The sequence below is a fragment of the Onychostruthus taczanowskii genome, unplaced genomic scaffold (assembly GCF_017590055.1).
Source record: "Onychostruthus taczanowskii isolate IOZ18803 unplaced genomic scaffold, ASM1759005v1 scaffold20, whole genome shotgun sequence".
NCBI lineage: Eukaryota > Metazoa > Chordata > Aves > Passeriformes > Passeridae > Onychostruthus > Onychostruthus taczanowskii.
The window spans coordinates 3658941-3686927 of NW_024499240.1; the positions used below are offsets into that span (position 1 = coordinate 3658941).

At 38.3% G+C, this 27987-nt stretch overlaps 2 protein-coding genes across 4 annotated transcripts; one reads left to right on the forward strand and one right to left on the reverse strand.

Annotated features, from left to right (window-relative positions):
* Nucleotides 1-59: 59 nt before the first annotated feature.
* Nucleotides 60-7763, forward strand: KLHL41 (kelch like family member 41). The gene is made up of 6 exons (XM_041403661.1): nt 60-1254; nt 3875-4032; nt 4121-4228; nt 5087-5272; nt 5804-5950; nt 6750-7763. The coding sequence occupies exons 1-6, from the start codon at nt 145-147 to the stop codon at nt 6859-6861; spliced, it is 1821 nt and encodes a 606-aa protein (XP_041259595.1). The 5' UTR covers nt 60-144; the 3' UTR covers nt 6862-7763.
* Nucleotides 6789-27919, reverse strand: FASTKD1 (FAST kinase domains 1). 3 transcript variants are annotated; one of them, XM_041403656.1, is made up of 16 exons: nt 27819-27919; nt 24073-24158; nt 22831-23329; nt 22410-22478; nt 21396-21521; nt 19825-20220; nt 18599-18709; nt 17341-17472; nt 15890-16376; nt 15026-15140; nt 14431-14559; nt 13590-13721; nt 12440-12553; nt 12039-12180; nt 10969-11086; nt 6789-9965 (listed from the first exon to the last, which is right to left on the reverse strand). In XM_041403656.1, the coding sequence occupies exons 3-16, from the start codon at nt 23163-23165 to the stop codon at nt 9876-9878; spliced, it is 2496 nt and encodes an 831-aa protein (XP_041259590.1). In that variant the 5' UTR covers nt 23166-23329; nt 24073-24158; nt 27819-27919; the 3' UTR covers nt 6789-9875. The 3 variants fall into 3 exon arrangements, with proteins under 3 accessions (XP_041259590.1, XP_041259589.1, XP_041259591.1); XM_041403655.1 differs by lacking the exon at nt 27819-27919 and adding an exon at nt 25658-25748; XM_041403657.1 differs by lacking the exons at nt 17341-17472; nt 27819-27919 and adding an exon at nt 25658-25748.
* Between the last annotated feature and the right edge of the window lie 68 nt (nt 27920-27987).

A 27987-nucleotide genomic window follows, 5' to 3' on the forward strand; every position in this document is an offset into this window, starting at 1 on the left:
TACCTATATTTAGCTAGTGAGATTAAGTTGCAGAGGCTTCAAGCAGGGCAAAAAGCACATTGGTCTGCCTTTTTTACAGACAAACCTTTGGGCAGACAACAGCTAAAGCTTTCTACTCCCTCCCCTTTCCCAAGTGTTTGCGAAATGGATTCCCAAAGGGAACTCACTGAAGAGCTCAGACTTTACCAATCCACCCTCCTTCAGGATGGCCTCAAGGAACTCCTTGAAGAGAAAAAGTTTGTAGATTGCTCTCTAAAAGCTGGTGACAGAAGCCTGCCTTGCCACAGATTGATTCTGTCGGCATGTAGCCCTTATTTTCGTGAGTATTTCTTATCTGATCAAAATGAAGAGAAAAAGAAGGAAGTAGTTCTAGATAATGTTGACCCCAACATCTTGGATATGATTGTCAAATACCTTTATTCAGCAAGTATTGATCTCAATGATTCTAACGTGCAAGATATTTTTGCTTTGGCCAGCCGCTTTCAGATCCCTTCTGTATTCACTGTGTGTGTCTCCTACCTTCAGAAGAGGCTTGCTGTTGGTAACTGTCTGGCCATCCTTCGGTTAGGTGTTCTGCTTGATTGCCCAAGACTTGCATTTTCTGCCCGTGATTTTGTTTCAGATCACTTTGTGCAGATCTGCAAAGAAGAGGACTTCATGCAGCTTGCCCCTCATGAACTTATCTCAGTTATTTCACCTGACAGTTTAAACGTAGAGAAGGAAGAACTGGTATTTGAAGCAGTAATGAGATGGGTCCGAACAGACAAGGAGAACAGAGTAAAAAGCCTGGCGGAAATTTTTGACTGCATACGTTTTCGTCTAATGCCAGAAAAATATTTCAAAGAACAGGTTGAGAAGGATGATATAATTAAAAGCAACTCAGACCTTCAGAAAAAAGTAAAGATTATTAAGGATGCTTTTGCTGGAAAACTGCCTGATTCTAGCAAAAGCACAGAAAAGTCAACCAAAGGGGAGGTGAATGGCGATGTAGGAGATGAAGATTTACTGCCTGGCTACCTAAATGACCTTCCCAGGCATGGCATGTTCGTCAAAGACCTGATTCTTCTGGTTAATGACACAGCTGCAGTAGCTTATGATCCTCTTGAAAATGAATGCTACCTAGCAGCCCTTGCAGAACAGATTCCCAGAAATCATTCCAGTATAGTCACCAAACAAAATCAGGTCTATATTGTTGGAGGACTCTATGTGGAAGAGGAGAACAAGGATCAGCCTTTCCAGTCATACTTCTTCCAGGTACAAGCTTTATAATTGTGGGTATAATAATAGGTGTTTATAAGGGTTACTGAAAAGTGTTCTCTGTGCAAGTGAGATGTCTAGTGTCTTTGTATGGTGATGGAGAGAAGTATCTAGAGAGAGTTATTTTTGTCTCAGCGACAGAAATGAAACTGAGGGACTTGCATCTTCTTTTTCAAGATTAACCCCTGGTGAGATCTCAGAAAATATTAAAAAAGATTAGTATATTCTGTCTAGGCACTGGCTTTCATTAAGGCCCAGATTTTTCATTGTACAAATGTCTAAATTTACGTCTAATAATATTTTTGTAAAATACTTCTTGTGTATTTTTGTTAACTTTGATTAAAGCTGGAGTGCTTTAGCTGGTTTAGATCTGATGTCTTTTGCATCTGAAATACTTTCATGACAGCAGAAATGTGTATATTTTAAGTGCAATTTATGCCACTAAAACTGCAGAAGTCCTTTTTGTCATATCTACATTTGAAAACCTAAGGGCGATATAAATATGTAATTTAGAGGCAGAAGGTTTTTTTCTTGACAAACTGTCAGTACACTAAATACCATATTTCAACTGAGTGTAATTGTATATCTTTGTAATAAGGCTGATGAGTACTAACTCCACAATATATTTCAGGAAAATTAGCAAAAATGCAGTTTTATGCTTATACCATAAACTAAGTCTGTTGTATTTTTAGCTACATGCTTTGGTGTATATTTAAACTATTTTTTGCTGAATTATGCAATATGCTGCTGGCCACGTCCTCTCTTTAAGCACATTGGCCTGAAAGAGTAAAAGTAAGCCCTGTTTCAATATGAAATAAAGCACAGTAATGAGCAGTGATAGAATTTTGAAGCCTTCAGATATTAAAGAATTCAAATATTGTTTATAGGAGCATGGCTTGCTCATTTCACACACAATAAAAGACTTGGTTTCAGACATTTGTTACATTGATGAGAAGGAAATCTTAGTTTGTAGGGAAGAGACTAACACTGTTTCATTTCCTTATGTAGGTGTAAAACACTAATCACTGAAGTGAAAAACTTGTTACAAAAATATTCTTCCAATAGAAATAACACATTGATGTAGTAATGTGTATTTAGTCCAGAACTGAATAAGTCTCAGGCTAGTAGAAAGGGGCCTCTGAGAAACTAAACCTCAAGACTAATACTAAAAATAGATTAAGTTTTCGAAATTCTACTTTATATGTCGACATCCATTTCCTGAAATCATGTTTGTTTGCTTGTCATCTTTAAGCTTGCTTACTGCTGCTATTCCCTACAGTTACAATGCTTGTCTGCATTACCCATGTAGCTGTTGTTCTCTCCAAAATACTAATGCAGTGCCAAACCAATTTTCACTTGTGGATCTTCCTTTTTCTACCAGTGAAGCATTGCATTTGGTAGCTTGCAACCTGAGAGAAAACAAGGCTGCCACTGGCTCGAAAATGCATGACAAGTTGATGCCCTACCAGCGGTAGATATGTCATCTTGACTTAAAAATTAAGCTGTGATCTCTGAGTGGTACATCTTGCTATTTACCCCACCCAGATCCAGCTACTGGGGAAATCTGTGTCCACAAGACATTTCACTGTTGCAGTAAAACTTTCTGTCCAACAGGGGTGGTCAAATTTGGGAGATGTACTTAGCATGAAAACCTTGACCTGTGGAACATACTTCTGGAAGAAGACTGTCACCAAGCTAAATCCTGAACTTTATTTTGACTGAACTTTACTTTCTCTCAAAAGCCTTTACACCCACACAAACTTATCTTACCCTCCCTTCCTATACCAATGTCCAGCAAATCTATATGCAGTGGGTCTGAGAAAATAGTTCTTTTTCAATGTTAGAGGTAATTTAGTTTCAATCACAAATTCTCAGATCAAAACAAAAAATAAGTACCACGGTTCTAGGAAAATCCTGGTTTATTTTCTCATCTGTCCTCCTGCTGCTACTTCTCCCTAGGTGTTTTCAGCATACTGCAATGTCAATTAATTAGAGAGAGCCCTGAGAGTACTGCAGTAGAAATGGCATCAATATTATTGCCAAGGAAGGCTGCAGTGATTTCCTATTTTGCTTAGGAGTGAAGTGTTTTTTGTGTCTTCAGAGATCTCGTGAACTTTTGAGGGTATTTGTGATGAAACACACATCTGTGCCACGTGACGCCTCCTGATCAGTAAGCAGAACCATGTACGCGTGTCTGGCACCTCACTGTAGCGATGGGCACAACCAGCTAAACATAAACCAGGTGTGGAACTGCAGGAGTGGCTGCTCCCTCGGCAGGAAGAACCACTTGTTCTTTCCAACATGAGAGGGAACCGAGAGTGAGGAATCTTTGCATAAGGAAGAAGAGCTTAATAAAGAGGCAAGGAAACAGTGAGGGTGAGCAGACACAAAGAGAGTTGTATGGCATTGACTCCACTAGATCTCAGCACAGTGAAGCATGGGTGGGTAGAAGACATCATTCATTAGCAGCACTAAGGGAAAGGCATGTTGTTCAGGCAAGCAGATTTGTTGTTGATAAACACTGAGTGCCAATAGATAAATTCTGTGGAACAATATTCATTGTGTGGATTTTTAGTCTTTGCCTTTCCTAACCCTTCCTGTTCTGATGCTCTTTCAGCTGGACAGCATTGCTGGTGAGTGGGTTGCCCTTCCTCCACTGCCGTCAGCCAGGTGTCTCTTCGGGCTGGGAGAGTCAGACAACAAGATCTATGTAATAGCAGGCAAGGACCTTCGCACGGAGGAGTCGCTAGATTCAGTCTTGTGCTATGACCCTGTGTATGTTTCAAATTTAATTACCCCACTGAGGACATGTAGGTGGCCTGTTGTTAGTTGAAAAAACCTAACAGTGATCTTCTTGTTCCAGGGCAATGAAATGGGGTGAGATCAAAAAACTGCCCATCAAAGTATATGGCCATGCAACTATCTCAAACAATGGACTGATATATTGTCTTGGTGGAAAAACTGATGATAAGTGAGTCTCTTAAGTCTTTCTATGACAGTAACATTATCTTCTTGGTCCTTAATAAATAATACGTCCTCACACTCAGAAATGAGGTTTTCCCTTTTCTGCATCTCTGGATTAAGGTTGGTAACAGTCTGGCAGAGGAGAACACATTATGGTATGTAGGATATATTTTTAAGTGATAAAGTAAATTACATATAAATTGTAATCCAACTTGCTATTTTAATAACCATACTTATTTCCAAGGCAAATTTTACTTACACTGCAGACAAATTAGTAATACCTAGCTATGAGGACCTTCACTGAAAGTACTCTTTCCTTTCAGATAGAAATATGTAAGTGCCCTGGATTTACAGTCTCAGTTTTTCCAATTTTCTGGCCTGTGATACCTGTTATACCTTATTGGGTATGACATTAGAAAAATATAAGTTTTCACTGAAATTTCATTTCATTTCACACTGAATATGGAGTGGTAATTTTTAAGTGTTTTATAGGGGATATTTAAGATAAAAGTTTGTCATATCAGCCAAAACACCATCATAATCTTTCCTTTACATAAGCTTTGCTATACATTCCTCTACAAATCCATCTAAATACTGTATGCTGGGAAAGGATGTTGTCTTTCTCCTCAAAAGTACAGTGAAATGGCTGCCCTGTATAATGTAAACCACATTTGATTTAGTCCTATGGATGTGAGTAATGCTTTGTAGACATTGCAAGGATTCTCAGATTAGATACAATAAAGGATTCTCCAGGAGAGGAAAGGGGCAGTACAGATAAACCCATACAGTCTACCTCAATTAGATCTACTAGGAACAAGTCAAAAGTTCATTAGAAATAATCACCAATTTTCTTTTTGATCCTCAGGAAATGCACTAATAGATTATTTGTGTACAATCCCAAGAAAGGAGACTGGAGAGACCTGGCTCCAATGAAAGTGCCTCGCTCGATGTTTGGAACAGCCATCCATAAGGGCAAGATTGTCATTGCAGGTGGTGTCACTGAGGAAGGCCTTACTGCATCTGTTGAAGCTTTTGATCTGACCACCAATAAGTGAGTGCAATATTCAAGCTATTTTAATCAAGTGTTTTATTGTCTAGGCTTTTAGGAGCCCTGAAATAAGAGTCACAAAGCTGTTCAGGTACCTATCCTCTCTCTGAGACATTTGGTCTCCAGTCACATCTTCAGCAACAACAGCAGCCAAACAGAGCGGGTCTCTAGGTGTTTTTCCTGCACCCGCACACACTCCAATTATTGTGCTAATGCTATTTGAAATAAATATGCATTTTGGAAACTGTAGGGAGAAATGAGAATAACTGGGGAACAATATGTTTGTATGAAGCATATTACTGAACAATTAGTTGTCCATGAGAAGAGATGTCTTAACAGTGTAATTGTGTCACTTAACAGTTGCAGAAGTCCCTGAGGGGATGGAGACACTGGAACTTGCTGCTATAAATCTCAGAATTTTTTCTTTTTACTAAACCATGGTCTTGGTACCTGAATTTCTTGCCCAGATAAGTATTTTAATGCATTCAGTTTGCAATATTTCTTATGTGTTTAACATTTTCTTTTGATCCTTAGATGGGAGATAATGCCTGAATTTCCCCAAGAGAGAAGTTCCATTAGTTTAGTCACTTTAAGTGGAGCTTTATATGCTATTGGAGGCTTTGCAATGATTCAGCTTGAATCGAAAGAATTTGCACCTAGTGAAGTCACTGACATATGGAAGTAAGTTTAATTTTAGTCACTCTTTCCTGGTCAAAAGTCTTATCTAAAATTGAGGTTTGTAGACACTGGAGGCTAACACTATTTACAGCACAGGCTGTAAAGCATTTGTTGACAGATAAAAAAGTTTGTCAGAAAGTAACAAATAAGCATGAGACCTGCATCTAATGACTACTTCCACCTACTAATTATTTGACCAGTCCAAGTCATGATCTTCAGTTTCTTTCAAAGAGAAAATTGCCATCTCTTGGCATGTTTAGCCTTGCCAATAAAAACATTTTTTGTGACACTGTGATGCAGAAAAGCTTGTATCTACCGAGGCCTGTACATACTGATGTGTTGATGGTCAAATGAGTAACTGTTCCAAGAGAATCACAAGTCCCTATCTCTTAGGTTTTTTTGAGCTAATCAGAGCAGCAGTGATGAGACACCATATCTCTGCTGTGACTCTTAATTGCTAATGTAAATTCAGAAGCTTAAGTTGGCAGTAGGAAGGAAAACCTCCCAACTTTATATGCAAGAATCTGATGAAATTCAGAAGGAATGCTTAAGGAGGAAGTTTTTTTTAAAGCATGACACAGGTCAGCAACAAGCTTTAGGGACCAGGAAAAGAATAGCTTGTGTGCAAGAACATCTTTCTGTTCTGGAGTAGGGGACAAAAGCAGCCTTTTGTGGCACCCTTCAGCACATGGTTGCTACAAGCCTTTGCAGCAGGTGGACTATCGTCCTTTCCATGTATGTGTGCTGAAGCATCAAACTCAAATTTAAAGAAGCTATTTTCTAACTTTCTTTTTAAATGCAGGTATGATGATGAGAAGAAAGAATGGGTTGGCATACTGAAAGAGATACGATATGCTACTGGAGCCTCCTGCCTGGCCACACGCTTAAACCTCTTCAAGTTATCAAAACTGTAAACAAAATGTGGGAAGATATGATATTGTGAGGGAGTTCTGACAGGCTCTTCTGGTTTTGTTGCATGAAAATGTCCCCAAATTGTACAGTTTATAGCAGCATACTAGTCATACTGAGAACTGTTAAACTGTTCATTTGTCTGTCCACTTATTAAGATATTTTCTAGTTAACCAACAACCACTGAATTTTTGCCAGTGTTTAAATTTCTAAAGGGTTATAATTAATGTTGATTAGATTAAGATTTTGGCAAGAACTCAATTTTCCACTCTGTGAAATTGCAAACAACACTAGTTAGCCTTCCTTGCACTCAATACAATCCAGATATTGGTGGCTTGTCCTCCAAACAATGTGCAAGAATTAATTGTTAAGTTAAATACAACTAATAGGTAGCTAATTTTATTCTAACTGGCTGTTTGTATGGCCAGATTTCCCCTTTTAGTAATTTATGTAAATCCTTCAGTCTTCAGCGATATCTTGAAAATATTCTCATCACAGACCTCAAAAAAATTTAGCTTGGAATTGAAATGAATGTTTTAAACAAAAGTGGCTTAATATTATGTGACCTAATAAATGCCAGTCTCAGCCAAAGCTATACTAGTAGACAGAGGAGAGGGTAGACAGAGAAATTCATAAGGTTAGTAGCTCTGTTGTTTTACCTACTAAGTTTAGACTTCTGATAACAAGGATTTTCCACTTTTTTAATGCTTTTATATTTATTTCCAAAGCAAATATTTTATGGAAGTTTTTCTCAGAGATCTGAGGCCAATAACAAGCATTCATGAAAAAGTCCTAAAAGAACTGTCTTTAGCAAATACCTGTGACAGAGAGGACTTTTTCATTTACTATAGAGTTAATGCATTTTGACTTTGAAACTTTTAACAATTAAACTTTGTTTTTAAAAGTATAAAAATATCACTTGATGGCGTCTTTTTTTAGTGATTAGCTCATCATCACTGTAATATTGACAGGACACAGATCTCTTAGTACAGCCTTTGCCCAAAATAGAGCACTCAGTTTTCTTCAGAGCTTGCTTACCATTTTTTTGTCAAGTAGCTCTTCAAAGGATTTCTCCGTTGCATAAAGAGGGTGTCATCAATCTAAAGGATTTTATAAATTTAAATTTAAACTGGAAAAGAAGGCCACCACACCTGACTGAATAGCAATGCCAACTATCAAATGACCTCTTGCATTGCTCTCCTATGAGACATATGCAGAGGCACAGCCATCATAGCTCATTTCAGTATGTTACTGACTACTAGTACTTAATCTGTGGGACTTTTTCCCTTTAGTACCCACATCTGCAGCTGTGCTTAGCACCTATTTTTATAGTTAGATCACTGGTTTACACCACTCATCTGCTCTAACACTTGCTGATTTAATATAGAAAGAATGAGTGCAAAGAATCAAGAGCAACACATTTTACTGAATTGCTTTTTTTTTTTTCTTTTCATCAATGCCCTTTCTGGACCACTCATATCAAGTTTTAATCCTCTTCCCATTGTGCATACTCATAACTTTATCCATACATCATTTGAAGAAAACTGGCTTGGTACAGTGACTGCTAGAACCCTGAAAAGCAGTGTTCAGCTCAAACACGACCACCCTGACTGATAACTTCAGCCACTGCCACCTTTCTTACACTCCGAGGCTGATAGTTGAAGGCTGTCTGTACAGAAGCAGAGTCATGCGAGACCTCTTTGATAGGTAGTCCACCTTCTGAAATACTAACCTACATTTATGATTGTCTTCTCCATTTTATACAAAATATAATGCACACAGAATCTTTCTATGTGCTGTGCCTTCAAAGACATTTCCTCAAAGCAGTCATTACATCTTGGAGCCCTTGTCCATTTGATAACCCTAAGTTGTCTAGACTACCATCTACTAGTTTTGTCAGTCATCCCACAAACATGAGGGCTGCCTCAGGAGGAAAGCACCTTACGGCTTAGATCAGTTCTGTTGGTTTTTCCTGACTTTCTATTCCTGTCCTGGCTTGTACTCAGTTAATAAAACATTTTTCTTCTTCTACTGAATAGTAAGAAAAAAGTGACAGCCAGATGCATAATGGCCAATTCAGATATACAGCTGCTTATCTCTGCCAGGTTTCAGGTGAAGTGATAAAAGGATGTGTCCTGTTTCTACTAAATAAGCAAGAACACATATCCTCATTGCACGTGTGAGAAAACCAGCACAGCTGGCAGTCACCCTAAGGTGATGGCAGCTGTAGGCACAATGTGGCTGCCTCTGGAAATGGGATGATTTGCCAAGCATGATGCTCCTGCAGTTACTGCTCCACAATGAACATTCTCCTGGCTATTCCACTTCTTCCTTCTGCATTTCAGTGTCTTATACCTCCTGCACAAAGCCTGGCTGGATTTTCCAGTATGTGAAAGTGTTCCAGAAGGCTCAGCCATTCTTCTGCACACACCAGATCACAGGGTAGGAGCAGCAGCTGGAGGTTCCTCACCACACAACACTCCCCCAGCACAGTCCTCCACAGTACGTCTGTTCTGAGAATGGAAACTGAATGGCTCTAAAAGCAGCCTTATTCTTAGAAAATCTGCATTTCAGTTTCTTGGTTTCAGATTCCCGACTGCTTCTTCTGTCACATGCTGGAGGACAGACATAATTTCCAGTATATTGCTAACTCCACTCTCCTACTCAACAGTATTTCCAACTTTTTTTGTGCAGAGTTTTATGTCTGGCTAAGCCTCTGTGCTATTTATTTAGGAAATAATAATGTAATTTGATTGCAAAACTGCCAGCTTCAGGTGCTCGTAGTATCTTCCAGATAATGAGAAATTAAGCATCCTTATCACATCTTCACAGCCCACTGTGACCTGCCTTTTGCAATCCCTAACAAAATGAGGATTAAATCTCTTTACATCTGATGACCTCGGCAAGTCTTGATCCAGCTTATTTGACAGAGAGAGGTTTTTGAAACTTCCAGGATTATGAGACGTTTGATGACACATAAACTGTTTTTCTAAAAGTACTTTAGACGGCATGTCTGATATCACTGTATTCCATATAGCTGCTGTCTCAGGTATTCCAGCTGTTCACTTTTTGTTGACAGAACCATAGAATTCCATTCGAAGTGAGGAATCTGTAGAACAGAATGGTACAAACTGACTTCTAACATTGGTATAAGCCACATACCACATAAGAGCAAAGAAAAGGCTCTCCAATATCAGTTGTTCTTCACTTGAAGATATTTCCCACCTGTGTCCTTCCAAAAGCCTGGCTTACTCTAATACTGAAAACATCCATTTCTTATTGTAAGATTCTGCTTTATGCAAGTAGAGTCAGTCTGCTTCCAAAAAGCAGAAAATTTGCAGAGATATAAAACAGATGTCCACACAACACAGGCTGTGACAACTCCATTACACCCTCCCCTCTTCTAAAACCCAAATTGAGAGAAAAATCCCAGGTCACTGTAGTTTGTAATGCTAATCTATCAGACTGGAATGGTAATGTAGCAGACTGGAATGGTGTATCAGTAGTATAACATGAAAAAGGATAATTATTATATTCAAAAAAACTCACAACCAACAAAATTTAAGCTTAAAGAATGATTGTAGCTAAAATTAGATTAGGTGATTAAATATATAGGAGCCTCTGCATTAATGAGTCTACAATTCCCCAGTGTTTCAGTGCTGGTGGTGAACTGTGCCTGGCCTTTAGTGTTCCTTGTCACAGCACTATCATTGCAGTAGACAAACAGCATCCATATCCCATCTGGCAGGTGCCATATTGTCTTATCACTCAAAGATATGTTCAATCTTCAGTGAATTGAACTGAAACTCTCATTTGACTTTTTTTCCTTTACTTAAGCTACAACAAGATTGCTAGTTTGCCTGCAGTAAGGTCAGACTGGGACCTTTTGACTTCAGTTTTGCTTCACCCTCTTTCAGAGAAGATGTGAGTCCTGTGAAGTCCTTACACCATTTTGAGAACAGCTTAGAGTTTCCCTTCAGCTACAAAAATTGCTTTCTCCCAGTAGGTGCTTTCAACAATAAAACTGCCTCTAAATCTGTTGTGAGGAAAATTGATCATTTTGCACTGCTGATACAATCCAGAAAGGACACAAAATGTTGCTGACTGCTCACCTGAACAACTCGGTACCCCAGCATTTCCAGGTGTCGCCTTTTCATTGCAGCCTCTCCTTTCAGATGACGTGAATAATCTTTGCTAAAAGCTTTTGAATCAAGAAATTCCAAAGCAATTCTGCAAACAGTAAAAATGTGCATTTACTTCCAGGTCCTACCTGAATAGCAAGAAGTGATAGTTCTAGTTCAGTATTGATAGTTACAGCAAGACTAGATAAACCTGACAATTAAACAACTCCCTGGAATTAGACAAAACATTTTCCTCCTATTTATCTAGAGATACTTGAATTCAGAAAAAGCATTTTTTCCCTGGATCTGTTTTTGTTCCAATGGTAAAAACAGCTAACCAGCATTTTCAAGGCTTGCATTTGAAAAAGTGGGAGGAAAACAGTATTCCAATCTCATGAAACACATGTCAAGAAGCTGCACTGGGTTTGGCTGGGATGGAGGTACCCTTCCTCATACCAGTTTGTATGAGGCTGTGTTTTGAACTTGTGACCAGAACCGCCCATAACACACCAGTATCTTGGCTACTGCTGAAAAGTGCTTGCACAGCACCAAGGCCTTCCCTGTTTCTCCCTCTGCACCCCCAGTGCACAAAGGCTGCATTGACATAGCTGGGAGGGAACCTCAGCTGCCTGAAGTGGTATTTCACACCATACAACATCATGCTCAGCTGTAAAGCAGAGGGGACTTTATCCCACACAGCCATTGCTCTGGCACAGGTCTGCTGTAGGTGAATGACTGCATGGCCATCAATTGCTTTGTTTCTCCCTCCCCCTTTTTTTTCCTCTCCACTTATTAAACTGCCTTAATTGCAACCCAGGAGTTTTCTTCCTTGCTGTTTCCCTCCACATTTTCTCCCCATCACACTGCAGGGGCATGAGCCATGCCATGCAAATGGGAGGGAGCAGCTGTGGCTAACCCACCACACCTCAAAAGGCTAAACCTCATTGGACAAAAATGAGGTTAGAAAAAGGAACAGAACATTAGGACACGATCATCAAAAACCCAGTCTAAACTGGGTGTAAGCTTGGAAGAGCTAATGTGCAAGAATTCAGTGTACTGACCTTTGAGCTCCTGGTGGCAGAGCCTTTCTCCCTTCATCCTTGATGTCATGTCTCAAGTGTATTCCCCCCGCACCACCCAAAGCTATATTCTGAGCCATATAGGAAAGAGGCTTTTTATTTACATCCAGGACACACTCAAAATCTGCCAGAAAACAAAACAAACCTGTTTAGTGACAAAACAAAAACAGAAGAATTTGATCTGTACAATGTTTACTTCTAGAAAAACTGATAGCCATAATTAGAGATACCCAACATATACCCAACTATAAAGAATGTTTTGGAAACTGTATTTTATACAACAATTTCTTCTTTGCAATATCTTGTGTTATTTCGGGGCCAAATTTTGGTAATAAGTGATATGAAAGGACTTCATGACAATTTTTAGAGTATTAACTTCTCACCTATTTCATAGTAGTATGGTGTGAGAACAGATATTCTTGAGTAATGGCTCCCTCCTAAGATCTCTGTCAGCATTCTGTGAATATGCTGTCGCTGTGGATTTATTTGGCTCATGCCTACAAAGACAAAATAAAGAATTCATACATCAAAACTTCCACAGCCAAAATTCTGAAAATAGTGCTTTGAGACATTGTATTTTTGACAGCCAGGCTACTGAATTAAATATTTTCCAAAGATCCCGAGTGCTATTCCATCATAATTCAGAGACGAAGTGATAATATTTTAGCTAGAAAGTGGCAGGTGCATGCTATTAAGTAAATTTCAAAGCCAGAGTTTAGATCCCAGGATTTTTTCATTCACATACTACAAAACCTCAAGTTCTAGGTTTCACCTGGTGGATTTTGTTTGTTTTTAGTTATGTTTACACATAACTAAAACTTGGGTTTATCACAGCCATACCCCAATATCTGCCACTTCTCTGTCCATTGCAGATTAACACCTTGCTCCATTAAACATCTTCAGTCTTGGAGACCAAGTAGCTGAGTTCTGTGGATAGCACACACAGCAGATCTCCCCATGAGAATTGGCGGAGGAGATACTGTGTTTGCGTTAGATGGATTCCGAATTGATCGCTATTCTGAAACATCTCGGCTGCTACACTTGATCACTAGCCTACTTCTCTATCTCTCATCCATCTCTGATGGATCTTGATTCTTGTGAAGAAAAAGGGAGGATCAAGTTCAAAATGAGGCAGTAAAAATGTTTACCTTGAAAAATTTAAGTCAAATGTTTAGTTTTCTAAGTGAAGCAGGGAGCAAAATGACCCATCTCCTCCAGTACAGAATGATCTTCTTCCTGCCTTTCCATCCTTCATGCCATATACACTGTTTCTGCGTATTTAAATTTTAATTCTTCTGCAGAAATATCCCATCTCTACTACATTAATTCTCACAAGGAAAACCAGTTTGTTCCCAGTTACACTACTAAGTGGTTGCACTACTAAATGCTCAGCAGACAGAGGTGTGCCTTCTATTGTGTGCTGGTGTCAGTATGACAGATTTAGAAGAAACATCTAGTATATTGCTAAAAATAGACTAAAAAATAGACTATTATGAGTAGCAAGGGCAGTTTCTCCTGTCCTAAATTACTTACTGTTATGAAAGACACGTTGGCAGTACGGCTCATGAAACCAAGGGATGTGAAACTCTGGACATTCCAGACAGACTGCTCTGTTCAATTTCATGAGGCTTGAGTGGACTCTCTTCTTCACCCTATCAGGCAGGACTGATTAAAAATAAAAACAACAAAACAATATAGAAATGTGTGAACTGAAAAGTGAAAAATGCAACAAATTGAACTAAATGGTAACCTCCAAATTTCTTACTAGAAAAGCAAATATCTGTATACTACAGCATTTATACAACTCTTGCTGCAGAATTTTAGAAATGTTCTCAAAATCCCTGAGAAAATAAATGAAAAAAACACAGTTCTGCTCAACATTAAGACTGCAAGACAGAAATTGCTTCCATTGTGTAAATCTAATTAAGTAGTTGAGGGCAAAATGGCAAGAGTGCATTGATAATGAACAACGTAGAGGTAGAGAGGAATGAAACAGCCAAACATTCAGTCTCTTACTTAGAGAAAAGAGACAGGTAGGATACATTTCTTGCAGACAAGAATTCCTTCAGCTTTGTGTCTTCTTCTAGTAATAAACACCACAGCCAGGCAATTTTATTTCCAATAAAATTGAAGAATTATTAAATACAGAGTGCAATAAGATTACTATAAAACTCATTTTATATTAGTTTCTCTCATCATTTTGCTCATTCCTGCCCTTTTAGCACTCAAACTATAACTACATTATAAAGAGGGTGTCTTTCCCAAAAGCAGAGTCATTTAAAGAGTAATTCTATATCTCAAGTCATATGTAAGCCCAAATTGGATTTTATGCCAAATGCTACACAATGAAATTCAACAAAAGCTAGATAGTTACCTTTAAGTTGAGCATCCAGTTTGCTTAGGAAGGAAACATTAAATATTGTTGTTATCAGAACTGGAGGAAAATACCCAGCCATTGCCAAAACATGACCAAGCAGCACCAAGTGATAAGTTTCAAGATGACCTTGAAAAACCAGAGAGAAACCCATATTAACACATGACAAAGTTGAAAGGATTTGCCATGCCCTTTCCCTGGCCTCTCAAATGATCTGATTTTCTCTCTTAATGTACAACAAAAATCCATACACGCTTCCTCTACAACTTTAACTATTTCTTTGTCATGAATAGCAAAATGTACCCTGTTCCCAAATGATGATTCCTTGGGGAACACAACAATTCTCTCCAATAACAGCACATTGAATTAATCAGAATTTTCACTTATATTTTACTATGCCAAAAAAATTATTTGCTAGTCCCTTATCAACAGTCATTTTTAGCAGGTGAAACAAAACCCAAAATTGAATATTTGTCATGGTTTAATCCCAGTAGGCAGAGTATTAGGAGTAACATATTTATCTTTTCTTTGCTTAACAAAAGTACTATTCTATTCCCATTTTCATTCAGTAAAAATCTTTGTCTATTGCACTTACTCAAGTTAGAAGTAAGATGCTGGATACAACTCTTAAAGAATTCTTCATTGTCAGGAGGGTCATAATTCAAAGCAGAGAAAAGGAAGAGAATAAAATAGATTTCAGAGGTGGGAATCTGAAAAAAAAGACATCCTAAATCAAGTTACTGCAAAATATCCTAATATGGCTTTATAATAAAGTAAAGCTTTATAATTAATTCAAAATTTGGAGATTTAGGAGTAGATTAACTATTTTCTATTTTGTTTTCTTTGGTCAACCCTTCCTGGAGAAAATAATAAAAAATAAAATTGTTGAAACTGCACCACAACTAAAAATTTATTTCATGTAGGCAATCCAAGTGTTTCTATACACTTAAAGAAACTTTTAAGAAGGTTTTGCATTAAGTGTTCTTAAAGAAACTAAACTGCAAGAGAATAAAATTGAAGATTTATATGAACACCAGATTGAGAATGAGAAAAAAGACAGCAAGAAAAAAAAGAGTAATTTTGACCAAGTAGACAGGCTATTGGGGAAATCCCCACAGTATAATTAATACTGTTAAAATATCCATCATGTGATGTGACTATTTATCAAGAAGTTAAAAAAAATTTAAGATGGTCAAATGTAAAGTGGAATGCAAATGATTATGGCTGATCTAACACTGAATGAACAATAAAAAAGAAATGAAAATTAATGCTAAGTGCAAATTTATACACATAGAAGTAAAATGGCTTTAAGTGAGCACAAAAAAGATGATCTCCAAATCAGCTACACTAAAGAAAACTGTTAAAAACATGTGTGGATTGTGCTCTGAAACACATCAACTACTAATGTGTCCTTTCCTACTGAATAACTCACAGTAGATAGAAAGAAAAACTGGGGCACCTTGTCTATATTTTCAACAGTCACAGATGCTATTCTGTCAAATAATGCAGGACAACGATGCTCTGATTTTATGAGAAAATGAGACAAGGGTAAAACATTTGCCCATGTTATTTGATCTATCAAGTGCTGACACACGGCCAGAGTTTCCTCATTCAGGACTTCTTCAAACCACTCTCCATTCACATATGGAAGCTCTTCCAACAGAAGACTTAAGTTGCTGGCTTTCTGAAGCCTCTGAAATCCATAGTCATTTAGTTTTTGGAGAAGCTTGGCACATAGCTCAGAGCTGTTTTGCCAGTGAAACTGGCCATGATGATTCCACTTGACAAGGGCTGTAGCAATGCAATTCAAGTGATGGAGTCTGCATTGAGGCAAAACTGCTGCTGCTTTGTTTATAATCATTTCCTCCACTTGGAAAGAAGGAAGCATGGCCAGAACACGAATTACAGCTGCAGTATCAGCAGGTATCACACTAGATTTTAAATAACTGGAAGAGAGATAGAAATAAAAAGTCCATCAGTAGTGACAAAGTGCAAATATTTAAACAAAACAAAAAAAATTACATGCTTGAAACATCTAATTTGGAAGTCAAAAGCTGCACATCAAATATGAATAAGAAGAATATTAATGACTTGGCAGAAATCCATATATCTTTTTTTTCAGTGAGAATAACTTCTTCCTTCTAATTTATTCAAAACTGAAGAAGGGGAAGAAGACAGTGAGCAGCTCAGTCAGCTGGTGAGACTCCACCTGTTACTGATAAACACAGTTCTTAGTAAGGCCAGAAGGTCCACATTTGTCAAGGTTATATGCGTGTTTATGGGCCTGGTTAATTTCTGTGATTTCTGTCCTAGGGAGCACCAGGTTTTGAGAAGTCTGAAGAACATGAAGACATCATTCACCAAAAAAAAAAAAATTACAGCCAAGGCATTACATTCCCATAGAGGCTGAGCAATCAAGGCAAGATCTCTTGTCTGGCAACTTTCCGTTGTTCTCTAGAAGCCTAAGAACTAACTGGACAGTTCTTCAATCAAAAGAGTACTTCTGTGCCACACTTTCACTTGTCCCAGCCAAGGCATTCTGTCTCTTTTTCATTACTTCTTCTTTCAAACATCAAATACAATATTAATATCTACCCATCCTATCAAATACCAGTCAAAATCTATTGTCATTTCGACATCATTATATTACAGTGGTCAGAAGAAAAAGGGAAAAAATATTTTTAACAGGTATCATAGGTATTAGCAGATACTGTTGGGTTTATAGTCAAGACAACATCTACTTTCCGTCATCTGATTTACATGTTTAATAGAATCAAATACTTGTAACAGTTGGTTACTTCTTTGTATTTTATGGGAACAAAACACTAACATCTAAGACTGCTATTTTAAATCTTAAGTAGAGAACTGTTTAAAACTCAAATAGCTACATTTCTAAGAATATACACTTACCCTAATAGTAACACTTTTAGTTTGGCAAAGAGCTCCAGATCCTGGCAATGCAACGCCACCAAGTACTGCGTTAACTTTACCAACTGTAATGTGTGATAGCTATCCAAGTGTTTGTGCAGAACAGAAGCCATTCTGAATACAAGGAGGAAAAGATTACATAGTATTAAGCTAATACAAAAGATACTGCAAACTGCAACATGCCATATGAAATAGAGGTCTTGTGATGCACAGTACCTATGTGGAGGGTTTTACACTCCTGCACCTGTCTCCACATTGATTTTGACACTATTACACTTAGAGCAGCCTCTCTCAACTTACTGAATTGCAAAACTAAAGTCCTCATCACAACAAATCAGCTACTTCACACTACTAATTTCTGTTGCAGATTTCACAATTGTTTAAATTTAGAGTGGACCAAGAACATAAACCAGAACAGCATCAGTGCCTTCGCACTCACATAACAGTGGTTGCTACAGCTGTGTTGGTCTAAATCTGCAGAGGGGGACAGATTTGTGGGGAAAGATAATACCTTAAGACCTTTTTAGTCAATGAGGTTCAGGAAGAAAAGGCATTAATTCACCTGATGTTTTCTTTGTGCCACAGAACACAAGTATGTTCTTTTTCTTTCAAGGACCTATTTGATTCACACAAGTACCTTCGATCCCATAACTGTTCACAACCTGCACTTAACTCTGCTGTGTCTCTGACGTATCGAATGCTACATCTTCTGTGCCTAAAACATCAACTTCTTTTCCATTCACTGTGTAACAGACACTACCCTTCCCTATAAATAGCTTGCAGCTCCAAACTGTAGGAAATATGGCCCAGGATCTTAAAAACACAAGGTTTAATAGTCCAAAATAGGACACAATGACTTTTGAACAAAAAATTCACAACAGTAACAGGATCTCCAAGACAGGATATGTTCTCTGCAACTTACCATATTTCATTTGCACTCTCATGAGTTTACAGTAATTGTTAGAGGCTAAGTTTAGTGCAATAGGATCACATATGTGTAAAATAGACAGTTCTATCCAACAGTAACTTGGTAAAGATTAAATGCCTTTCTTTGAAATTCCTAAATTGCCTCAATTAATTCTGGGTCAAGCTGCAATATTCTAGAATCTGTAATAGCCAATAAGTTACAGTGTATAAGCACTTGTGTGCAAGTGATGCACCCACTGCTCCTAACGTACTGGATACGTCAAAGTTTTCCACACTAAAGAATACAACTTCTTAGTAATAGCAAAAACATTACTTTTTGAGTAGATGAGAATTTCTGCATTTCATTTTCCGCATAGTCTTCAGTATCATCAATACTTGGTGACTGCTAAATTCTTCTGCCATGTTTACTGCAGTTGCTAGCAACCTAAAGAAGAAAAGACATTTTCCAATTAAAAAAAGTTGAAAATCTCTGGCAAAGATTGCAGCCTGTTTCTTTACCTATGAGAAATAGAACCAAAGACTATTTCTGGAAGCAAAATTCTCCCAAACTAGAGACTTTTGTTCTGTGGACTTTTCTTCTAAACAGCTGGTCTGTCTAGCACAGATAAAGGAATGTGAGTGTGTTGGATCAGTGCATGTTGTTCTGATGCTAGAAAACAGCAAGTCCAACAATTCTAAAAGTAGACAAGAAGTAGGGAAGGTACTCTAAGACACAAAACAATTCATGATCCATCAGCAAGTTACAGATAACAGAATCAAACATGAACTGAACTGGTTCTGTGGTAATTAAAGAAAATGTTTATGATAAACAATATAAATGAAAAAAAAAATAAGAAAAGCTTTTGGAACTAAATCAGCTATGGCAAAACCAACACAGGTCTGCAGCATGTCCAAATCTCTGAATAAAGGAAATGTTCATGAAGAAAAGTATGAATACATGACTCATTACAATTAATACAGAAAATTCTGCCTCGAACTGCATGTTTTGAGAGACCCATGACTAATATCATCCCCAAAGAGGATTTTGTGGCACAAGAAAAACAGGCAGAGAAAATAAAATGTTGTCACACAATACTATGCTCTAAATAAATGCTGAAATGTTCTCTGATGATGATCTTTCATAAAGAATAGGAAGTCAGCAATCTAATACAGGACAAGACTCAGGCTTTTTCAGCTACTGACAGTCTTTAAAAGGAAAAAGCAACAGGTATCACTGCATATATTTCTCAGGAGAAAGACAGAAAGGTTTTTACTACCACCCTCTGTGAAAGGAAGGCTGTAATCTAAGAGACAGAGCTACAGGGTGCATAACAGCATTCATACCCCCCCTTAACTGATGGATCTGATTCAACTTTAATAAAAACATACTGCTTTTTGTGTTTCCATGATGAAATCATCCATTGCTACAATGTTACAACCAGGAAACCTAAGGCTCAGCTCACAGATGGGCTCAGAAATTCCTCCAAACACCGGTACATTTTTAATTTCTCTGTAAGAATACATGTATCATAAATAAGACAAAATTATTAATAAACTTACCTTTCTCTAACCTTGGATCCTGCCATAGGCCCGAGAGAAAAAAATAACTTTGCAAATGTTTCAGGATCATAATAATCATCTATAGTTTCAGATAGCAGCTGTTTAGCAATCAAGCGAAATTCAGCATTGTCAAAACCCAGCTGCTCATACAGTCCAAAAATATGACTAATACTGTGTATATCAAGATGAGAGGCACTTTTAAGGAAAATCCTGTTGCATTTTTCTAGCACTGGATGATATTTCAGTTTAACATTTTGGAGAAACTGTAGTATTCTTCTAGCATAGTTGAAGTGGGCTTCATGCTCTTCTAAGAGCTGTTCAGCCTTGTGTAGTAATTGATCTCGAAAACTCTCCGTGATAACTTCAGATATGCTGATCATCAAAACTGACAAGATCCTAAAAAATTCAAAAGGTTTCCTATTTACATGTTGAACACAGTAAGCAATACATTTTATATATATTAAATGAAGTGCACAAAGAAAGGAAAGATAGTTGAGGTGTTGTTAGCTTCTGTGCAAAAAGAATTTTAAGTCTAATGCAGAAAACATGGATGAGTAAAAACCATTTATCCTACTAAAGTAAAAATTCTGCTTTCAGTGAACTTCTGAAATTATTCGAATTTTTCAGCCATCTCTTAGAAAGCTACACATGATAAAAGCATTTGCCTAAGGCAAGACGCTGATTTGCCTGATTCATATTTACAAAAATATCTTTAATGTTCAATAGACACTGAAGAAGCCCAAACAATTCACAAGTGACAGGATGGGGAGAAGAGTCATTGTCACTCCTAAATAAAGAATCCCTTCCTAAGGGAATAAAACTTACGACCACAGAGAAAGTGATTTCAGTAAAGAAATGCAGTCCTGTTCAAGGAGTTTCATAAGCAGGCTGCTCACATCTGAAAAAATCAGTGTTGGGACTGCTGGTGTTATGTAAAGCAGAAGAAAGAAAGAGAAGCCTTTGCTGTAACAGCCCCAGGGGAACAGAATCAAGAAAAAAATTAGCTTTGACTAGGGCTATGTTTAAAGTAGTGTAAGTATGAAGGTAATGTGCTAGACACACTAGCAAGAGAATTTATTAATTCAGCTTGACCAGAAAAACAATGCTCTGAAGATAAATAAACACAGTATTGCTTTAAAACCTGTTACTGCTGTTAACAAAGACATGTCATGGTAGAGAAACTATCAATATCAAGGGAGAAAAAAGAGAGAAAAGCATCTTCTGGTGAGTCAATAGCCTCTAAATTACCAAAAAAAGTCCATATTTTGAATCAGGATAATGCTGATTGTAAATATCTGCTGTACTGTAAGTAGAATAGTGGAAATTAATTAAATTTCTAAAAATTAAACAATCAAGCCGTAGTTTCAATTATTTAGACTGGTTATAAGGAAATTCTTCGTAAAGTCCTTGGGAAAAGGCATTCTCTTGTCAATCAATGCACAAATACAAAACACTTCCTTCCCACAAACCCCCAGCTGAAGCAAAGTAGCCTCCGGTTGAGGAAAAGGGAAAGTTCAGAAAAGACAGACCAGTAATTGCAACATTTTGCTTCTTCTGCTTCCGACACTTACCTTATATCCTGTATAGAATCCAGTTTCGTGTCCACAATATGAGCTACTTGGCCAGTTACGGGACTGAAGTGCCTGTGCTGCTTGTATAAGCACAGAGCGAATTTAGACAGAGCAGGCAAACTAAGCCTGTCAAGACATTAAAGACAGTCAGACAGGATATCTACCTTCTATTTCTAGTCAATAATTAAAGACAAAAATCTATTTTAACAATTATATAAAATCCAAGGTTATAGTCAAATTACAAAACAAGGAAACAAAGTATCTAAGCAAAAATCCTAGGTGTTTAATATTAAAGCATGTTGTGTATATGGAGTTCTACAAGAGTTAGTTGTCCTTCACTTAACCAGACTAAGAAATTTATAAAGATTATATTCTCAAGCAATTATGTCAAATGAATAAAATCAATGTGAGCAATTTATTACTCGAATATAATTTTGTTTTCAAGCCACACTCTATTTATTTACTTCCAGATGCTCTACATATTAAGAGGCAATTCTGTGATGCGAGTGCCAAGACCAACACTCAGTTCTGCCATTATCCCAAGATTAAAGAATGAAAACTACAATATCCCTCCTCCAAAAAGAAATCAAAAGACAACAAAATACAACAACAAAATGCAAAAGAGAAAATGTTGCTGTTTAAATACAAAATATTTTATAAAAATTGAGATAAGCATGGTTCTAATAACCATTTAAGACCTGGACAGCAAGCACTGAGGTAAAATTGTAAATATGAAAACCTGCAATTCATTTCAAACACATAAATCTACACAGATAATATATTCAAAAATCTCAAATGCTGGACCCTGTTGTTGCAGTATCTGAATCTCTCAAGCATTTGTGTACCAAATAATTTGTATAATTTTCAAAACCTTCAAAAATACAACTGATATATAAAATACTCATATTATATTTTAAACATAAATTTTCTTTGAGAACTCTTGAGTAACCTCACATGAAGCAAATCATGCTTGAAGCTTATACCTTTCAAAAAGCAGAGCAGGACAATACTTGCCTTTCTAATCTTTTCCATGCTTCTGTAACAAGCACTTTTGCTAGAGAAATGTGGTCTTCAACATTGAGCCTTCAAAATAAAGACATTTTACTCCAATAGTTATAAAGAAATAAGACATACGTCTTTTCATTATTTATCACAACGTTTTACTTTTCTATCATTCCCTCCATTCAAACAGATTGTAAACATTTGTGCATGAATAATCAGAATTCATAAAAATCATAAAGCATATTTAATGGGACTGCAAAACAGATATGTTCTGCCTGTATCTCCAAAACTGAGGCACAGGACATTATGCTGTCTGCGTCACACAGTCAAGAGTACAGGGCAGTCTCATCACAGTCTTCTTATGAGACAGCTCTGTAGTCAAAATTCCTTCTCTTTTTTTTACCAAATACAAAATGTATTTCATGCTCTTTACCTCAGGATGCTATATAAGGTGTCCACTATCACCTCATCTTCCATGTGTTCCACCTTGTTTTCTGCCAAAACGCAAAGGGTAAGAAACTGGGAGTGATTTCTTACGTAGTCACTAGTCCTTAAGAGAAAGGGCCTCTTCTTTTGCAATTGCCACAGCACGTTCAATGCAATTCCCACATGCTTTTCAGAAAGTCTGGCCTTGTTCCTTCCAACAAGGCTGAACACTTCATCTTCATGGGTGCAGTCATTTATCTGGCTCAAAAGCAGATCGCTACACAGAGTCCGAGCTTGGTAACGTCTCAGTGTGAACGAGCAAACCTGCCTCAAACAAAGCATTTTGCTTTGCCTACCAGCTAGCTTTAAACCGTCCAGAAAGACTCTTCTTTCACTTTTCACAGAAAACCATGCTGTTACAGACAACAAACTCAAATATTTGAAAAACAGAACACCATTTTTCTTTGATCCTCTACGGTCACTGTATTAAGTCAATTCTGAGGAACCTGAAATGAAAAAGCACTTAAATTCAGTCACAGCAACCAAGTAAAAATCAGTGTCTCTACATTATGATGTTCTAAGTAAGGTAAACTTAAGAACCTACAGCCTGGACTCTTCTCATAGAAAAGCTCCCAACAACAAACACTAACATGCTCACAAGTACTACGAAGTTAGTCCACCTGGTAAGTTTTCAAATTTAGAGAACTGCCTTTAAAAGGTCATATCAATGCTACTACTGAGAAGGAAAAGCTGAAGATTTTAACAAGCCAGTACTGCATGACTAAGTGAGGCTTGTTTTCACTAGGCCATAATCCCAAACTGAGGTCCAGAACTGCCAGAAAATACAACTGTTGGTGGTAAAATGAAGTGAGATGGCTTCTAGTCGAGAAGGTTGATCACCTTCTTGACTAGATACTGATCAATCACACACCATCAGCTGAAATTGCCATTGCACTAAAGAAAAGCAACTTGATTCCAAATTATAATAGAAGCTACAGCCTTATCTAATGAAATTTAATAAGCATTCATTTGTTTTCTTAGAATATACCCCTATTTGTACAGAGTGCTATCAACTACATATTCTACAACCTACACAATTGATTCCAAGCTGGAGTAGACAAACCACTAGTGATAAAAGCCTTAGTACACCGAAGAACCCTCATCAAATTCCCTCAACACAGAGATCATGGAAAAGTCTAGAAGTCTTGCTTTAGAGGACATAATCATTAACAACTAAAATTATCAATACCTTCAGCGAACTTGAATGCTCTTCAACTGTAGGCGTGACTCCATCAGTGCAACATTATCAAGGCGACAGCAGCAGTACCACCAGGTCTGTTGAGGAAGAAAAAACCTTATTTGTGTAGCCTGTGCAAGGTACTGAAATCATTCCAGAAAAATGGATATAGGTGGATTTCCTCTGACATCTGTACAATCCTCTTCTTAGAACAAAAAGCTATATAGCATATTGTACTACACTGCTGTCACTGACACCGGGGCAGATACAAGCAAGGCTAAAATTAAGTAATTTCAATTTATGATCTGCTATAATAAGAAATCCTTTCTTTCCTATTCAAAATGAAAAAATACAAAAAAAGGGACAATTTTTTAAAATACTATGTATTAAGTACTTTTTATAATAATGAATTGCTTTATAGTCCCTTTTCAGATATTGCTTTTATTTTTTTCATATGGTAGTTGCCTTTAGAAAGAATTTACTTCCTACAGTAGTGGCAAGCTAAGCTGCAAGAAGTCAGGATAAAGTAGATACCTGAAGAAAATATAAAAACATTCAGACTCAGTTTCCTGTAAATCCACATGACACATCCTTTCCCTTCTTGTGCTGCAAAGGACCTTGCATATCCTATTGATGGGGAACCAGGATCTCTATCTAAAACAGCTTGCAGGAAGCTTCAAAATATTTCTCTATTCCATTGAGCAAGTGATTTACCACAAACTTTTATACCACTTTAAATCATAGTAAATTCCACAGTATCTTTTAAGAAGTTCATCAATAGAAAACATTGGGTGTTTTCAAACATCCAATTACATAGAGTAAACCGAGAAATTTGGATCTACTTAAAGAACTATTTCTAAGATGTCCTACTTACCATGCAAAACACACACTAGAAGGACAAGAAGGTCTTTAAAATTATTTTCTACCGGTTGAAACGCAATAAGCACTTTCAAGTGTGTATTACAAAACACAGCGAGCCAGGAAATCTCACAAAAAAGAAGAAAATGTGGACACTCACCACTCCCCAAGAACTACCAGAGATTTAAGCAGCTAAGCCTTAAGAGAGCTGCTTGTGCAGTACGGGCACCGGCTCGCCCCGGTTCCCGTGAGCCCAGCCGCGGGCAGTTCAAACCCCCTGTCCCCGGCTACGGGCGCCAGCGCCGCACCGCCGGCGAGCGCGGAGAGCCCGCCCGCTGCCACCGGCGCGCTGCCTGCCCCGTCACCGGGGAATGCTGACCCGGAGGGCCCCAGAGAGAGCGTGGCAAGCGGACCCGCGCCGCCAGACTCCATTCCCGCCTCCGGGGGCGCGGGCACCGCTGAGGGGCGCTCCCTGCGCGCCCCAGGCACCGGGCGGGCGGCAGGCACCGGGAGGCCGGGAGGCACCGGGCGGGCGGCAGGCACCGGGAGGCCGGGAGGCACCGGGAGGCCGGGCACGGCCCAGCTGCCGGGCGGCATGGGGCGGCTGCGGCTGCCAGCGCTGGCTTCAGCGAGGGCTCGTCACGCGGTAAACTCCACCAGCCGGCGGGGTTAAACGAGCAAGCAAAGGAGCCAGTGCCAGTTCGGCAGGAGCGGACGGGAGGAGAAGCCCTCGGTTTACCTTCGCACAGCAGCCTTCCCGCTGCCGAGGCACAGCCGCACACCGCTCCCCGCAAAGGCGGCGGCTGCAGCCCGGCACCCACGTGCCCCGGCACCGCCACTCGCCGCGCGCATGCGCCGAGGCACGGCATTTCCCGGGAGCTGCCGGGAAGCGAAGGGGGAAAGGGAAAAGTCCAGCCAGTTAAGACTTTCCAAAGGAAATAAAAATAATAATTAAAAAGGTCCAAGGTTCATACTGACTATTGCATATTAAATAAAGCAACGTTTTTATAATTCATTCTCAAGGCGGGGGGAAGTCTTCCCTGCCTAGGAAAAGCAAAAAGGCACTGAAGTTCGGAAGGGTAAAGTTGAAGTGCTAGGCTTTGTTGTACTGCAATTAATGTTATTTTATTTTACCATTTTTTAATGCTTTGCAACAACAATAAATTTAAAATGAATGAGTTTTGGGAGACAAATCTAACATATATTGCAACAAGTATGTTGCTTATGCGGAATATACACATCTCCAGGTCATCTTCCTGGACCCTTTCTCACCATCACTGATAGCAGCAAAGACATTTAGAAAGAATGATAAGAATCTCAGATTGCTCTATATTCTATCCAAAAAACTGAATTAGAACTATGACCATGACCAGTTCTGACCAGCTGTATGGCAGCTGTCTACCAAATGTTCCGGGTTTTTTGGTTTTTTCCGTCATCTCCTAATATATTGGATGTCTATGAATAAGGAACTCACTCAAACAAATAGAACAGACCCTAAATTATTTATCACAGGTATGTGGTATTTTAGAAAAAGAGCATGTATTTTTTTTCAAACTGGATTAGTTACAATTTTCATAATAGTGGAATTTATAACTTGGACAGGTTCTGTATCGTCGTGTTAACAAATTCCAGATTGCCCCACTTCCAGTTTACACAGGCATGCAAGCAACCCCAAACCCTGTCAGGTAATGGGTTTTTTGTTTTTTTTTCCGTCATCTCCTAATATATTGGATGTCTATGAATAAGGAACTCACTCAAACAAATAGAACAGACCCTAAATTATTTATCACAGGTATGTGGTATTTTAGAAAAAGAGCATGTATTTTTTTTTCAAACTGGATTAGTTACAATTTTCATAATAGTGGAATTTATAACTTGGACAGGTTCTGTATCGTCGTGTTAACAAATTCCAGATTGCCCCACTTCCAGTTTACACAGGCATGCAAGCAACCCCAAACCCTGTCAGGTAAGCTCAAAGGGTGGCACATAAAGTCCCTCTTTCCAGAATGTCAGGCCTTGTGCAAACTCACATAACAATTCCAAGGCATCTGAGAAGAAAACTGTAGCAGAAAACAATTCCATGTTCATATAAAGGAGACTTCTGTAAATCATAGATTTTTCATTTACAAGATGCTGAACTTTTCACTTTTGACTTGTGAAGTACATTTGGATAAAATAAAACAATGCCTAAACCAAATTTAAAATGCTAGATAAAATGATGTTAAATTTTAAATTTAAAACCTAGGGGAGAAAAACAAGATTTAACAAAGCATGCTGTGCTGAAGCCAGTGTTAATTTACTGAACAGGTGTTCATTCATCAGCTTCTTCAGGATTTCAGAACTCACAGGTGTCAGTTTCACATTTTACACATTTTACATTGGTTTTCTTGTGTTTTTTTTTTTTTTATTTTTTTTTTTTTTTTTGTTTTTTTTTTTTTTTTTTTTGTTTTTTTTTTTTTTTTTTTTTTTTTGTTTTGTTTTGTTTTTGGTTTTTTTGCCAGAAAACCATAAGGAGGTCATTGGGTTTTCTACTTCTAACAAACTTCCCATCAGCCAGTCACCTAACTTCCATTACTTCCCATTATGTATGTGATTACTGACCCAAATGCCTACTGGTTTGAATTAAAACCCATCAAAGGAGGTACGTACTTCAGTGTCAGTCTCCATTAATTTACAAGGTGCTCACAACTCTAGGAATTGTCATAAACTTTCATTCCTTAATTTTTAGATATATTAACTTTGAATTGCAATACACACATATGAAGTACTGTTACCAGTTGCTCATTTTTTGCACAGTTGGCCTAAATTCCCGTTTCAATTATTTACAAGCCCCGGCGAGGTGTACTGCTGGAGGAGCCCTGTGCGCTTCCAGCACCGTGCAGGACGGTTCATTTACCAACCCTTGGCCTTTTCGCGGGCTCATCGGCGGGGAAGACCGGCACTGTTCTCGAGACTTTTGGCTAGAAAGGGCCCGTGTACCTGCGGCGCTCCAGCCTCCCCGGCTCCTTCCCGCGCCGCGCCCGCTCGGGCCAGGGGCGCGGGGCCGCGGCAGGGGCGGAGCGCCGCTGA

What these genes read in the sequence shown, in the direction of transcription:
- KLHL41 (XM_041403661.1), top strand. Translation starts at nt 145, where the DNA reads ATGGATTCCCAAAGGGAACTCACTGAAGAGCTCAGACTTTACCAATCC. An exon ending in TCCAGTCATACTTCTTCCAG is followed by an intron (nt 1,255 to 3,874) that starts GTACAAGCTTTA and finishes ATGCTCTTTCAG; the next exon opens with CTGGACAGCATTGCTGGTGA. An exon ending in TTTGATCTGACCACCAATAA is followed by an intron (nt 5,273 to 5,803) that starts GTGAGTGCAATA and finishes TTTGATCCTTAG; the next exon opens with ATGGGAGATAATGCCTGAAT.
- FASTKD1 (XM_041403656.1), bottom strand. Translation starts at nt 23,165, where the DNA reads ATGCTTTGTTTGAGGCAGGTTTGCTCGTTCACACTGAGACGTTACCAA. An exon ending in GGATCCAAGGTTAGAGAAAG is followed by an intron (nt 18,710 to 19,824) that starts GTAAGTTTATTA and finishes TTTCTTCTTTAG; the next exon opens with GTTGCTAGCAACTGCAGTAA. An exon ending in ACTGGATGCTCAACTTAAAG is followed by an intron (nt 13,722 to 14,430) that starts GTAACTATCTAG and finishes ATTTTTAATCAG; the next exon opens with TCCTGCCTGATAGGGTGAAG.